General features: G+C 38.6%; 1 protein-coding gene across 5 annotated transcripts in view; it reads left to right on the forward strand.

Annotated features, from left to right (window-relative positions):
* The window catches only part of VWC2 (von Willebrand factor C domain containing 2), a 65,362-nt gene extending 52,490 nt beyond the window's left edge, over positions 1-12,872 (forward strand). The window contains exons 3-5 of one of the 5 annotated variants that reach the window (XR_012581370.1): positions 2,538-2,916; positions 3,444-7,434; positions 7,966-12,872. Coding sequence is in view for 1 of the 5 variants with exons in the window: in XM_005484258.4 (XP_005484315.1) it covers positions 2,538-2,689 (152 nt within the window). In the remaining 4 variants the exon portion in view is untranslated. Of the gene's footprint in view, positions 1-2,537; positions 3,024-3,443 lie in introns of those variants that run through there. The other 4 variants (XR_012581371.1, XR_012581372.1, XR_012581366.1 and 1 more) reach the window with 4 other exon arrangements.
* The last annotated feature ends 1,373 nt before the right edge of the window (positions 12,873-14,245 follow it).

Here is a 14,245-nt window from a genome sequence, read left to right on the forward strand (position 1 = left end):
GGGCAGTTTTCTAAGGAAAACTTCCATGGTACTAAAACAACATTTGTTGCTGCCATTTATTTTTTTCAGGTCCCTTTTTCAGGTCAATGATTACTGTTCTGTAGATTTACCAAAGCAATGACTTAGCCCCATATAAAATAGTTTAAGAGTTGAGGTCTTACTTGTTGAATCTTTACTTAAATAACTTTCTGGTGTAAAAAGACTCATCACACATGACATTAAAGTGTTCTTAATTGTGACTGGAGGCATTTACATTCTGAATCCAAGTGAATTATATTAGGTATGTTGCACCGTTTTTACTTCATACCCCAGTTGGTTTTATAACCAAGTATAACCTATAATATTTGCTTTTCCAGAATAAAATAAATCCTGTACAGGGGATTGACATCACTGTTTTTCCTGTGGTGCCTTTTAAGTAGTGTTTAAATTTCAAGTGGTCTTGTAGGTTTCATACAAATTCTCCGTGGAAAGTAGATTCTGTTTTTAATGTTTTAACTCTTTATATCATATGGCTTTGTAAATCATGGAGCTGTTACAGTCCAGCATGAGAAACATTTAAGTATCTTTACATAATGTGCAGGTGAACTCATTTTGGGATGAAACTTTATTAATTGCAAGAAGAATACTGTATTTTAGAGAAACAGAATTATACAGATCAGCATTCAAATATGTTCCACCAAGGACATCACGGTTTACTCTGCTTTACCTTGGTTGAAACCCAGGGCACCTCCAAGCGTGCAGGGGGACCCAGGAGCATTGCTTCCACCCCAAAAGTTCTCCTTCCAGCGTGTCCAGCTCAGTAACACTTCGCTTGTACAGATGTAGGGACTGAAAACACAGAAGTATCATAGTACCATTAGGATAGTAATGCAGCTGATTTTAAATGAGATATGCTGTATTTTGCTGCACTTTCTGCATCCAAATGGGCAGGAAGTCATCCAAAATTGTGGAAGAAGACACATGTTGGAGATAATTGTTAACAGTCAGTTCCAGAACTAGGATAGGCTACCCAGGGAAGTGGTGGAATCACTGTCCATGGAAGTGTGGGAAAGGTATGTGGATGTGGCACCTGGGGATGTGGTTTGGTGTGGAACACAGTGGTGCTGGGTTAGCAGCTGGATTTAATGACCTTAGAGGTCTTTTCCAGCCTTAATGGTTCTACAGTCTGTGATTCTATGGAAACAAAGTGTGGGCTTAAATATTAAGGGCATTAAGAAGAAGTGCAGCATAGGGAAACAAATTTCTGCAGGTCTTGCAGGTCTCATCTATATTTAACTCTTACATGAGGAGAGGCTTTTCTTTATGGCCAGTTTGGCATCTAGTTCTCAGGCTGTTGTGTGCACACAAAGGCATAACCTGCTTCAATGAGATAACTTAAAATTGATTTGTGAAGTATTTGGTTTGTGCTTTAAAATGCACAGCCCAGGAGGTGGGCTACATTTCTGTCGAAGAAGAAGCCATGCTCTTTGTGCAGGTCTTGGAGTAAACCCTCAGCAATGGAAGGCTGAGCCCATCCGGGATGTATTTATTTGTATGACAAACAGGCTGGCAGTCAACAATTTGTGCATCCCTAGCCTTTAAGAATTTCAGCAGTATCAGATCAGTGTATCCTGGCCCCTCTGACAAATCCTGCCCTGATGGCAGTGGTGCCAAGGTGCTGTGAGGTGGCCAGGCTGTGCCTGAGCTGCTGCTGTGTGTGCTCATTAAATGGAAAGGCTGGGTTCCACTGGGGGCATGACAGTGCATAGATGCATGGTTGGAGGGTTTAATGCTGCTTTGCAAGTGCATGTGGATTTTCAAGGCAGAAATAGACTTCTTTTTTGACAGACGTATAGATAATCCAGCTCTCACAGCCTTCTGCTTTTTGAAAGAGCCAGATTGGTCTCCTGAATGTTTTGCTGGTGGGTTTTTCTCCTGCCTCATCCTTGGAAATGAAGTTATTTCAGTGTACTATGAAAAGAGGTGTTTGGAGACTTACTGACTTACATAAAATGGAATATTTCATTTTGTACATGAAAAGTATCCTCATTCAGAAGAGGCTGAAGCTATTCCACTCTGCTGGAAATAAACTATTTTCTCATGAAAGGGAAGATAAACTAATGTGATACTATGATTACTACAGAAAGTAAAATGCTTGCTTCCAGTGGGAAAAAAGTAATAAAATGTATAAATGGCTCTCTAGTAGCTTACAGTAGCACTGCTGAATTATCAACAGGTGGCATTTCCTCTAGCTTCAGTCTGTGTTCATCTGCACCATCAGGGTGTGCCCAGGTCTCTGTCACAGCTGCATAGAAAGGTTTTATTGCACCTTCCTGCACAGGGAGCAGGGACAGTCCATACCAGAAACATCCAGCCCCTTGGGCAGGCAGCTCCTTGTGCTCTTTGCTGCTCCTATGCCGTGTGCACGATGCCCATGTTTGTGTCATGTGCCCAGCATTACTCACATTGCTTTAGGCTTTCTGTGCCCAGGACCAGCACTGTGCTGGGCTGGGTTGCAGTGTGTTGGTGCCACATAATGAACTCTGTCCTTCTTTCAGGCCCGAACTGCTTTGCAGAAACCCTGGTGATTCCAGCAGGCCGGGAGGTGAAAACTGACGAGTGCACTATATGTCACTGTACTTACGAAGAAGGCACGTGGAGGATTGAACGGCAAGCCATGTGCACTAGACATGAATGCAAGCAAATATAGGAAACCTACAAATCTACAGACTTTTCGTGGTTTTTATAAAGTATCCCACAGCAGTGAGCACCTGAGATGACCCAGGGAAATCCAAATGAGAAGATTCTGGCGAGGAGCAAGAAATACAATACTGATATTTTGTTTTTCAAAGTAACATAATACTGCAAGGCAAAGAAGTGCATATATTTAAAACATTTGGACATAAGAATACCTGTCTTAAATGTGTTATTTTCACAGTGAGTACACTTAAATACACTATAAAATATTCTATGTATTTCTATAATACCATTATAGAGCTTAAAAATAAATGTTTTATATAGACAATACAGATTGAAGTACTGTAGCATTGCCTCTCCTCTTGTATACATGCGCCATGGCTAAAACTATACACTTTGTTCCAGTTTTGCTATATGAAGATTTTATTGTGTGTTTTTTGGTTTTGTTTTGGGTTTGGGGTTTTTTTGCTGTTGCTTATTTTGAGTTTATTGGGGCAGGCAAGAGATAGCACATGAGAAAACCTTGACATTCTCCATTTTGGAAAAAAGAGGAGAAGAATAGGCTTTCAGAGAAGATATGTTCATTTATGAACATAAATGGGCTGTAATGTAGATGTGAGTCAGCTCCATATCTTACTTTTACTTGTGCTCCTGTTTTCTGATCCACTGCCAAGATGACTTGGAGCAGTGGGTAATGTGAAACTGGTCTCTCATAGCTGCTACTATAAATTTATTCAGATTAATTCAGTTCTTAATATTCATTTCAGACATAAAATTTATCAGCAGGACAGATACGGCTGTGACAGATTATGGCATCACCAAGCTGGTGGAAGTGACGGTAAGTAATCACAGAGCATCATGATGTGATGCATAATGGATATGGAGAAGTGCAGCTTGGGAGGGCTACAGCAGCCAAACAAACCTTCACTGATGTGGCTCCACATTGCTGAGTTTGAGCAGGAGAGCTGCACCATTCCCTAGCCCTGCTCTTGCCACCTTGTTGGAAGCTGGTTCAATATTCTGTTTGGCAGAGTGTACAGAATCTGTACACACTCTCTATTGAAGTGAAAGGTTTAAAACTCTGTCTTTGAATCCATCAGAGGATTTCTAGCACATAATCTGACCATGCCTGCATGGGAGGTGAATTACATCTCCCCGCTTCAGCCACCAACAGCCTTTGCTTAAATTCATTTCAGTTTTAGTTTAGTTTGTCACCAAATCCAACAATATATCTGTTTTGGATACCTACTAAGGCAGTGACTCAAGAAGTATGGATTTACTTTTAAGCTTTTACTGGTGGCAAGATTTGATGAATAAATTTCTGAAACCAGAAGATTATTGCTTAAATTCCCACTTACTCTTTGTTAATTTCTCCTATGGTGTAACCTGCTTGCACCTTTGCATCCATACAAAGTATGACTTTCTGCTGCTTCTGAACATTGAGGAACTTTTGCCACTGACTTCAGTGGATCCCAGTTATCACCTATGTCCTTATTTTGAGCATATTTCTATCACTGTAAGTTATTTGTGAGTAAAGGATGTATGTTTTGTCTAAAACTTGTGATAAAGTATACCAACCAATCCATTTCATAGGAGTCAGCAGTCATATGACAGAGAGCTAGCTCCTGAGCCAGTCAGACCCATGCCTCATGGCTATTGGACTTCTGCTTGCTGAAATCAAATATCAGCACAGCTCTGAGAGAGTGCCATGAGTGCCAGTGGTCTTCCATGAATGACTTCCCAAGACAAGTGGAAGAACGCATTTGGGAAGCAGCCATGAAACTTGAGTAGAGAAGGTGAACTTGCAGCTCAACGTGGAATTGCCTTTTCAAGTGGGCTGCCTGGTGACTCTAAGAGACATATGTGTTTTCAGTGAACTGTGAGAAACTCACAGTTTATGTCTTTCAATGTATGGCCAAAATGAGTAAATTTTTGGAATTCTCACCTCAGACTAGTAACACATTGCTTCTTTACTGAAGGTTCTTGTGAAGCCTTAGACCATTTCTGAGGGGAATTTCTGTTCTTTTAGGCAGTTCTCTTTGTTGAAGTAGTGAGTATAAAGTTAAAGGCTTAGTTTCTAGTGTAGCTTTTATAAATGTTTTCTATTGTGCATTTTTTCAAAAATATTTTTCTGTCTTTCAATCCTGGTACCAACATATTAATGTCATTTTTACTGTAGTTATAGGATGGTCCTTTCGATTGCATGTGAAACTTCCCAGGCATGTCCATCTTGACATCCAGCACTGCGAGTTGTTGCTTAAAGAAGTTATATTTTGAGTTATATAATGTTTTTTTGTTTGTGAGAAGCAAACTTCAGGTATTTTTAGTTTTTTTTTTTCTTTTTATGGAGTGATGTAGAAGTTATTCTGAGTTTTTGACCTTCTTTATGCCTAGATCACTGGCCACATCCAGCTTTGGCCTGTAGTATTACCACATGAGGGTTCTTTGGTTATTCCTGAGATGGGGAAATGGGCTGAGTGACTCTTTCTAGGCAGATCTTACTAGTCTTGCCCAGTTGCCACACAGTGTGCTGTGGGATAACCCCAACAGAGAGCTAAGCACCACATGGCCACTCACTCCCCAACTGCCCACCCATGTGGAATGGTGGAAAATAAAGGAAGAATAAAAGCAAGAAAACTCCTGGGTCAAGGTGAAAATAACTAAATAAAAAGAGAAAAGAGAGAACAAAGAAGCATCAAAAAAAGCATGGCAATTGCAAACACTCACCACCTCCCATGGGCAGACCTGTGGCCTGAGCAAAAGATAGCCTCAACCTCATTCTTCATTTCACTGCTGATCAGAGCACTATAGGGCATGAAACATCTCTTTGGTTACTTCGTTCTGATCACCTGCTGGTTTTGAGCCCTCCCAAGCCCTAACCTACCCCATTCTACTCACAGAGGATGAGTGAGAAGCAGAGAAGACCTTGGCGCTGTGCATGTCCTGTTCAGCAATAGCCAAAACACTCGTGTGTTTCAGCGTTGCTTTGGTCATAGGCCTAAACCACAGCATCCTACTGCCTAAACCACAGCATCCTACTGCCTATTAGGGAGAGTAATTCCATCCCAGCCTGTGGTAGTTCTGCTAGCAATTCCATACAGGCACAGAGGCAAACACACCAAAAGACCCCAAAATCCAGACTCCAACCAGTGAATGCACCAAGCAGCAGGGGCCTTTGGCAGCCAAGCTGGGGAGCTGAGATTTGCAGCCTGATGTATAATGTCACTTCACACAGACAGGTTTAAAATTTTCTTGTTATTGGAGTTGATAAGGAAACTAGGAGAAGTAAAATATTTAAAGTTAGCCATTATGCGATGCTTTTGGGAACCATTTGCCTTTAAACTAATTTAATCTCAAGGCAATAAAATAACAACCCCAGAACTGCTGTGGTGGCCACATGTACCAATCTAAATGTTATGCTTTGATTATGTAATATACCTGTTCATGTGTAACCTTAAAAAGTAAGAGAAAAGTCATCTGCATCATTTCCAGTGAACTAAACTCCATTGAATATTGTCTTCCCTACTGAGGCCTAGATACTCGGCTGGTTTTTGCTTCAGTGCAAACAGGATTATGCATCCTGCACATGAGGAGTTCTTCAGCTTTGCAGGTGGGTTGTGTCTATTAAAGCTGTATTTCCAGACACACTAACAACTCATGAATAATTTTGTATTTGAAGGTCTGTTTCTTGGATAATGAATATTCTCAGATGTTCTCATGTAGCTGCATTGGCATGAATATGAGATTTCTGCTTCACTTGCTTCTGCTTATTTCCCAGTTGAAATCAAGACAATCCATTTCTGTAGGAGTGCATTATACATGAACTTGTCTTCCAACCTGTGTAAGCAGGTGCCTGAAGAGATTGCATTCTAGATTATTTCAGGTAATTATAAAATTGCACAGTTAGCGTGCAGTAGGATTCTCTATTCTAATCATTTAAGCCACAAAAATGGAAGAGCTGATACTCAAATATTATGTGAGATTTAAAAGGCAAAAGGCGAAAAAGAGAAAGTATGAAAGACAGATGAGCTGGGCATTACAATAGGAGTGTCCAACAACAACAAAAAAAAGCAAACATACATTTTCAAAGAATATGATAAGAAAAGTAAATGAGAAAGGTATTTGGGCACAAATTGAAATACAAAAAATTCTACTTGGCAATAAAAAAAAAATCACACAGTGAAGATGAATGAATACTGGAGGATGCTGCGAGGATGGCCAAATTCCAACTGGGCGCAGCCCTGAGCAGCCTGCTGTAGCTGAACTTGCACTCAGCAGGGTATTGGATGGGATGCTCTCCAGAGGTGCAAAATTAAAAACCAGGTTCAAATGAGATTGAATTAAAGTCTTTAATACATACAAGAAAGAAGAAGATAAGATGAAAGGTTCCCTCACTTTGGAAAACAGGTGTTCTGTTTCCATATGGGGAACTGTACTGTCATGCTTGTGAACTATTTGATGTTACTTTTGACAGTAACTTTAATACCAAAGTTATCATAGCTCAGTGATACATAGAGGGCTTTTAAAGGCACACATTATTTAAGAATCTAATGTAATCCAATTAAATGCTCCATTTATTCCCCTTATCAGGCAATGAGTTTTCTTCACAGCCTGTGTTAACATGGGTTTTCTCTCTGCAAAAATACAACTTCCTACTGCATTAAAAACCAAACTCAAACTTGGGAGACAGCACTGAATATCACAGACTATTTTCCTCACTATCCAAGATTTCAAAATTTTCATCACTTTTTGGTTAAGGTAAGTACTGCTTTAGAAAGTACATCACTTGTTCAGTTTTGACAGCCACTCCTTCCCAGATTTCTCTTTCCTTTGAAAATATATTTAGGCTCAGCCACACTGAAAATGAAAAGTTGTAGTCTCTTGAAATGTCACTTTAAATAACTTCCATAGCAGACAAAAAATAAACACAATTTATTTATTTAATATGCCTGTAAAAGAAATACAGGAAAACTCCAAACTATTGTGTCACTCAGTAGTTACAGAGAAGTGGAAATAATGATACAGAATACTAAATTATCAGCAATAGGAAAAAGTTCTTTTCTCAGCTAAATCAGCATAAAACAAGAGTTTTTCAGATGCCCAGGTAAACACTGTTAAAACTGAGATAAGTATTTCTTCCACAGGTAGAAATAATAAAGTCTCTGTACTTGACTACAGTCGGTGAATGAGAGGGAACATTCACAAATCCTGGTGTAAAGTGCCTTTGATCATAGTAGCCAGAATTAAAGACAAAGCTTTATTGATAACCATTTACTTTGCTTTTTCCAGTAAATCCTAAAGGTTGTGCAAACCTTGTGAAAGAAGGTGAATTTCACCTGTCAGGAAGACCAACTCCCACTATCTCTACACTCTGTGAAAATCCATAAATGCGTGCATGGAGAAGAAATTCAATATTCCAGTGTGTATAATACTCCAGTGAAAAATACATCCATTTTATTTTTCTCTCTCAAAGTATAGATGAAAATCTATGAATGTCTTTAATTGATGAAAACATCTGCCAACTAGAGCTTTCCATTTCTGATATAAAGGAATGCAAATTATAAAAATGTCAAGGTGCTGCTTAACCTAGATGGCTATTTCCTTAAATAGCTGCATCCATTTCAGAGGAAAATTCTCCAATTGGTTTGCTATCCACAGCTCAGTAAGGTCCATGTGCTGTATTACTTGTTACAGTTCTGTTTAACAAAATCAAAGTCTGTATTTTCACAAAAGCAATACTGTATGTGATGATTTCTTGTTAGCCACTGCTAATTCAAATGAATTCTAACTAATTCAGTGCTGTTGTGAGTGAGAAATCATGGAGATAACACAGACATGCAGTGCTTCTACCTAATGTAACAACTCAGTGGTCTGTTCAATTCTGGTGATCACAAGAGGAATAAGGAATAGGTGGCCTTTAGTCATTCCAAGGGTTACAGTAAAAGACAGTTCCATTTCTTAAATGCCAAACATTTTGTAATGTTCTTTCCCAGGTATTTATTTTCAAATGGCATTTAATAAAAAGAGCTATTTTATATATTCTGCTAGTTATGCCATTTATACTAATGTTTGAGCAGTTAACAGTGTAACTCTCTAGAATGCTGAAAATGTATTCTTTCCATTTTCTTCCAAGGGCCTTAGCTGCCTAGGTTTTATACAAAAAACTTCATATATACTTAATTCAAACCAAAAAAGGCAAGTAATTCAGTCTCAGTAGTTACTTTCAAATGTACTGTTTTCAGTTTGGTATCCTTCAAATCAAAATACAATATAATTGGAGCTTCAGGTTCTGTCATGTTAACAGGATATTAGTGGGTATCTTATAGTATAGTATCTTAAGATATAATACATCATATTGAGAAATTATTTCTTAGTTGTAGGACAGTATTTCTTTTTAGTCCTTTTTTTCAGAGTAGAGTCTCTGAGGACACATATTTACCTGTGTGGTCCATGTTTGTGCTTGAAAAAACAAATACCTGCAAACCTCATTTTCCAGATATGACAAAGAGGTGACAGTGGTGCCATGGTTTCAGCCCAGCCAGCAACCAAGCTCTGTGCAGCTGTTTGCTCACTGCCCCATCAGCAGGATCGGGGAGAGAATCGGAAGCATAAAAGCTGGAAAACACATGGGTTGAGATAAAGACAGTTTAACAGAGAAAGCAAAAGCCACATGCACACGCAAAGTGAAACAAGGAGTTAATTCACTGCTTCCCATGTCCAGGCAGATGTTCAGCCATCTCCAGGAGAGCTGAGTCCCATCACACATAGAGGCTACTTGGGATGACAAACTCCTTCACTCCAGATGTTCCCACTTCTTCCTTCTTTCCCCCATCTTTATATACTGAGCATGATGTCAGATGATCTGGAACATCCCTTTGGTCAGCTGGGGTCACCTGTCCTGCCTGTGTCTCCTCCCAACCTCCCAAGCACCCCCAACTTTCTCACCAACATGGCAGTGTGAGAAGCAGAAGAGTCCCTGGCTCTGTGTTATCCCCCTGCTCAGCAATGACATCTTTTTATAATCAACCTTCAGCACAAATCTAAAACAGAGGCCCATAACAGCCACTGTGAAGAAAATAAATTCTACCCCAGCCAAAACCAGCACAAATGACCTTCACATCTAGCTGATTGTTATACATGAATTACATGGAAAAGAAGTGGAAGATTATAAACTCTGTAATCCTTATTAAAAACTAAGCAATTTGCAAATACAAAACAAATAGGATTTTAAACAGGAGTCCACTAGTGAATGCCAACCTAAACAAGGCACTTAGTGAATGATGATGACAAGGAATGCATTGAGTCAACCACTTAGTAATTCTGAGCAGTCTAACAAAAGTAGATGAGTGTCAGGAAAAGTATCACAGCACTTCATGTAGCTGTTTGTTTTCTTCCAGTAAGAGCAGAAGTCTTGTGTTCAACATGGTCTCTTGAACCTGGACAGATAACTGACCCAAGTGGATATGTTACATCCTTTGGGAAGAAGTTACCAATGGGTCAGGAGTGGTGATATAATTAACCCTGAAAGAAAGACTTTGGGATGTTCTTGCATTGGGGGCTACATGGCATCATTCATGACCTTTCACGTACACTAAACCAATGACTGAATGGGCAGGGAGCTGAAAACTACAGTACAGACTCCTTACAGCAGCCCATCTTTATTTGAAATAGGCTTCTTGAGCATTCTGAGTTGATGGTGAAAAAAATGTATATATTTTCTACATCATCCATTTCTTAAACCATAATTTTCTTCACTTTTTACTCCATTTACCTATGGGGGATATGCCCATCAATTGCATTTAACATGGCCTATATGCAGTAATATTTTAAATACACTTCTATAGCTCCTTGTATAAGTACTACAAGACAAAAAAACCCTGAAATTTACACTGGTAATTATTAAGAAGTAGTGCAAAAATAATACATCAAATTAGAAATCAATGTATGATGCAGAACAAGTGTTCTGAATGAAATCTTCTTCTCTTGGCTCATGTTATGCCATTTGGAAAAGTCTGTGCAGTCACCTACAGAATGACTTCACTGCAGAAGAATAACTCAGCATTGTGCTCTTGGCAGAAAAAAGCAGGATTTGAACTACTTGGTTATGAGTGTCCTAATTCATACCTTGATTTGGCAATGGAAGACTTTCTTTGGGATGTACCTTTAACTAACAGCATTTGCATTCAGTATGCAAAGAAAATTAGGGCCTTCTTCCCTTTTGCAGTGTTGCCATTTCCCTTGTTACTGCGTTCTGCCTCAGTGTTGACATCACAGTCACTGCCGCACAAGCCTCCAGCTGGATTTTCAATATTTGGTTTAGTTTGTTTGTTGAGGCTAGCAGGATTCCCTGGATCCCCAGGGGCTGTTACCAACTCACCAAGCACTTTTTGCTGCTGCTCTTGATGGAAGGGTTTTAGAGGTTATGGAATTTGAGAGAGAAGGAGTTCTCTTCAGGTGATGTCAGAACATTGCTGTACATTAGTATAGACAGACCAAGATGGCTTCATTGGAAAGAGAAAGCTTTGCAGGTAACTAAAGATATCTTCCAACCTTTCTGTCTGGAAAATCCATCATGTGCACGAGAGGAATAATTCTTGTCTTTTTATTGAAGATATAGGCACATATCTAGCAAATCCTTCAGAATTTTCAACTTCTTTAAATGTAGGAAGGTGGGCTTTTCCTACAGTGGGATAAAAACTTTATTTCTTAGAAGTGTCATCTGCTTGTTATCTATCAGAAAACATGAAAAACAGAAAGGAATCAAAAGTAAGAACCAGTAGCATGCTTACCCAGCAACTGGAAGCTTTCTCTAACTGTTAAATTGATTCAATCTTTTCAGTAATGGAAAACCCCTGTTTCTCTATATTTACTTTGAAAGCATAAAAAATCTTAACAAAATACTTTTTACAGGATATTTTACATACTTGCCACATCACAAACCAAAATGGACATGTACTAATCTGTTCTTGTATCCTATAAGCTAAATAGTATTTTGCACTTTCTTCTGATTTTTAGGACTGTTTCGATGTTCTTTGAATAATGCTTTTCCTTTTGAACTTTCAAGTTACTATATATCTGCAATAAAAAATAATCACCATACTGTGAGCAGGAGCTGAAGAAAACCAAATTAGAACTGACTTTGCAGTATCTGGTCTACTAAAAATAACACAGAAATCAAGCTCTGTAAAATAAAAATATTTCATTAAGTTACTATGGCATCTCATATCAAATTTTCTCCTCAGAGAAGACCTAAGAAACATATGACATTTTGTACTGTATTAATCTCACAGCTGCACATGATTTTTATATATATAATATATATTTATAAAGCATACAAATTATATTTAAAAGTTTTGATGACATGAAAAGTGACTCCATTGCTTATCTTAAGTAAAATTTAATGGTGGATCAAACACGTTGCCAAAATATTTAATTAACTTTTTCTAAAATAACATTCTTTATTTAACATAAAACAGGATTTTAAAAGTAGAAAATCATTAAAATTAATACAAAATTATATTAAATAATTTCTCAGATGCTTGTGCTTATCAATTCTGTTTATTCAAGACTGCTTTACAGAAGCAGAACACTAAATGGAATTACTAATCATCATTAACTCTATGTCTTTAAGATTTTGCATTTTCAAAACTGCTCAGTAAAAGCTTGGCCTGAGGCTTATCTAGTACTGGATGAACAAAACTTTGAGATGTTTTACCACCTCTGTTTTCTGCCAAAAAATTTCTCAATGGATAGGTACAGCACACAATGACTAACCAGGGTAACACATTTAACTGATTCAGAAAGATATTTAGACTAGAAAACAGAAGTTGAGACAATAGCTCAGGGTTTCCTGCCATGTTAGTAGAAAAGTAGAGGTGAAAAAACAAATCAGGATATTGTTTGATACTGAGGAGCACGAGGCTGATGCATGGAGAAGATGAATGCAAGTTCTGATACAAAGACTTGGATTGGCAGATGATGCAGTAAGTGAAAGGGGTTCATGCTTAGTGCACACATTGTGTGATGGCAGTGTGAAATAAATGATGCATTGCACAACAGAGCACTGCCCAACAGTATGCAGGAGCAGAACTGCTGAAACACCACGTGGAAAGAGATATTCTAAAAATAATAGAGGAAAGAGAACAGGTGTAACTGAACATCAAGCTATTTTGCTGTATTAAGAAGTAAAAATAGAACACCCTTGGTTATGAAACCTGCAGAGACTATGGATAGGTTTTTTAATTTTTCCATGCTCTTGGGCCTACTCCGTAACCCCTTTCCTTCTCTCAGGTCCTTATCAAGACATGGAGACTAGAAAAAGATGCTATACTCAAATTTTAGGGTACTTTAGAAATTCTTGAGTGACATCTGTTTGCATGTTCTAAAGTGGGACTGACCCACAGATGATAATATGAGGTTTTCAATGTGTCTGTGGTGATAGCCTATGACTGATAAGAAATGTACTATAAAAGTTTCAGAATAGGGAAAAATAAGAAATCACACACCAGCTGATCAGACCTATGTAATATGTAAAGACTTCATGAATGACTGCTGAAAACCATGCAGGTAAGTGTAAAGCAAATACAATCTGATGTGGTTTTAATTTAAGATAAACGTGTAATTAATTTGAAGGTGCCAGGTATGGCATCACATATACATGTAATTAAACAAAAAAGACAATGTTTAGAATGAAATTTAAAAAATGAATGATCCTGAAAGGGAAATGAGAGAGAGAAATTGCTAAATGGGCAATTTAGAGAGGCTTACTAAATATTTCCACTAACACGATTATCAGAAAAAGTCCCAATTGACAGTCCTGACAAAAATGTGAGAAGCCATGAATAAAGACAGTGTGTAAATAGGCAGGAAGAAACAGAAGAATGAGAGTGGCCTGTATATTTGTTTGATTAAAGAGGACTGTGGGCACAAACAGTCACAATGGAAAGGGGAAGCGTGTGCTGTGACATCTTTGGCAAAAGAGGTTCCATGGACCAAGAGAAAAGAACTAATGATGTAAAAGGCACTGGTAAGAGCTCATATGAAACACCATGTTACAATCTAGTGATCCCTGTGTGAGGATATTAAAACCAAACATGACATGCAGGATACAGGTTTGCTTTCCAATGGTGAGGATGTGCAGTACAGAGTTTTATTTCCTTGGGAGTCTGTGTAGCCTACTGAGGTTTTTAAAGCTTATGGAGGATACATCTCTCAGATATAACTGAAGCTCATATCTTGTCTTGAGGTAGAATGATAAGCAGAGGATGATAAGCAATGTGATTTGTATTCTGGGGAAGGAAATTCCTGATTTTACCAAGACGTCAGCCGAGGAAACTGGTGAATTTTTGAGCGTGCTGACCCTCAGACTATGGGACATCCTCAGCCATGGGAAGTAGCAGCACTCAGGTTTCAGGACTGGCAGTTTCAGATTCTAGGGTTCTTCAAATCTGAAAGCTTGCCAAAGCCTCTGCCAAAGATGTCTGTTGCAATCCCTGCTGAACAGGAATCAGCTCCTTGGGCTGATGCTGGGGTAGGGCTGTGTGATGTTTCTGTCTAAAGCAGGATGTAA

Source organism: Zonotrichia albicollis, chromosome 1 (assembly GCF_047830755.1).
Source record: "Zonotrichia albicollis isolate bZonAlb1 chromosome 1, bZonAlb1.hap1, whole genome shotgun sequence".
NCBI classification, from domain to species: domain Eukaryota; kingdom Metazoa; phylum Chordata; class Aves; order Passeriformes; family Passerellidae; genus Zonotrichia; species Zonotrichia albicollis.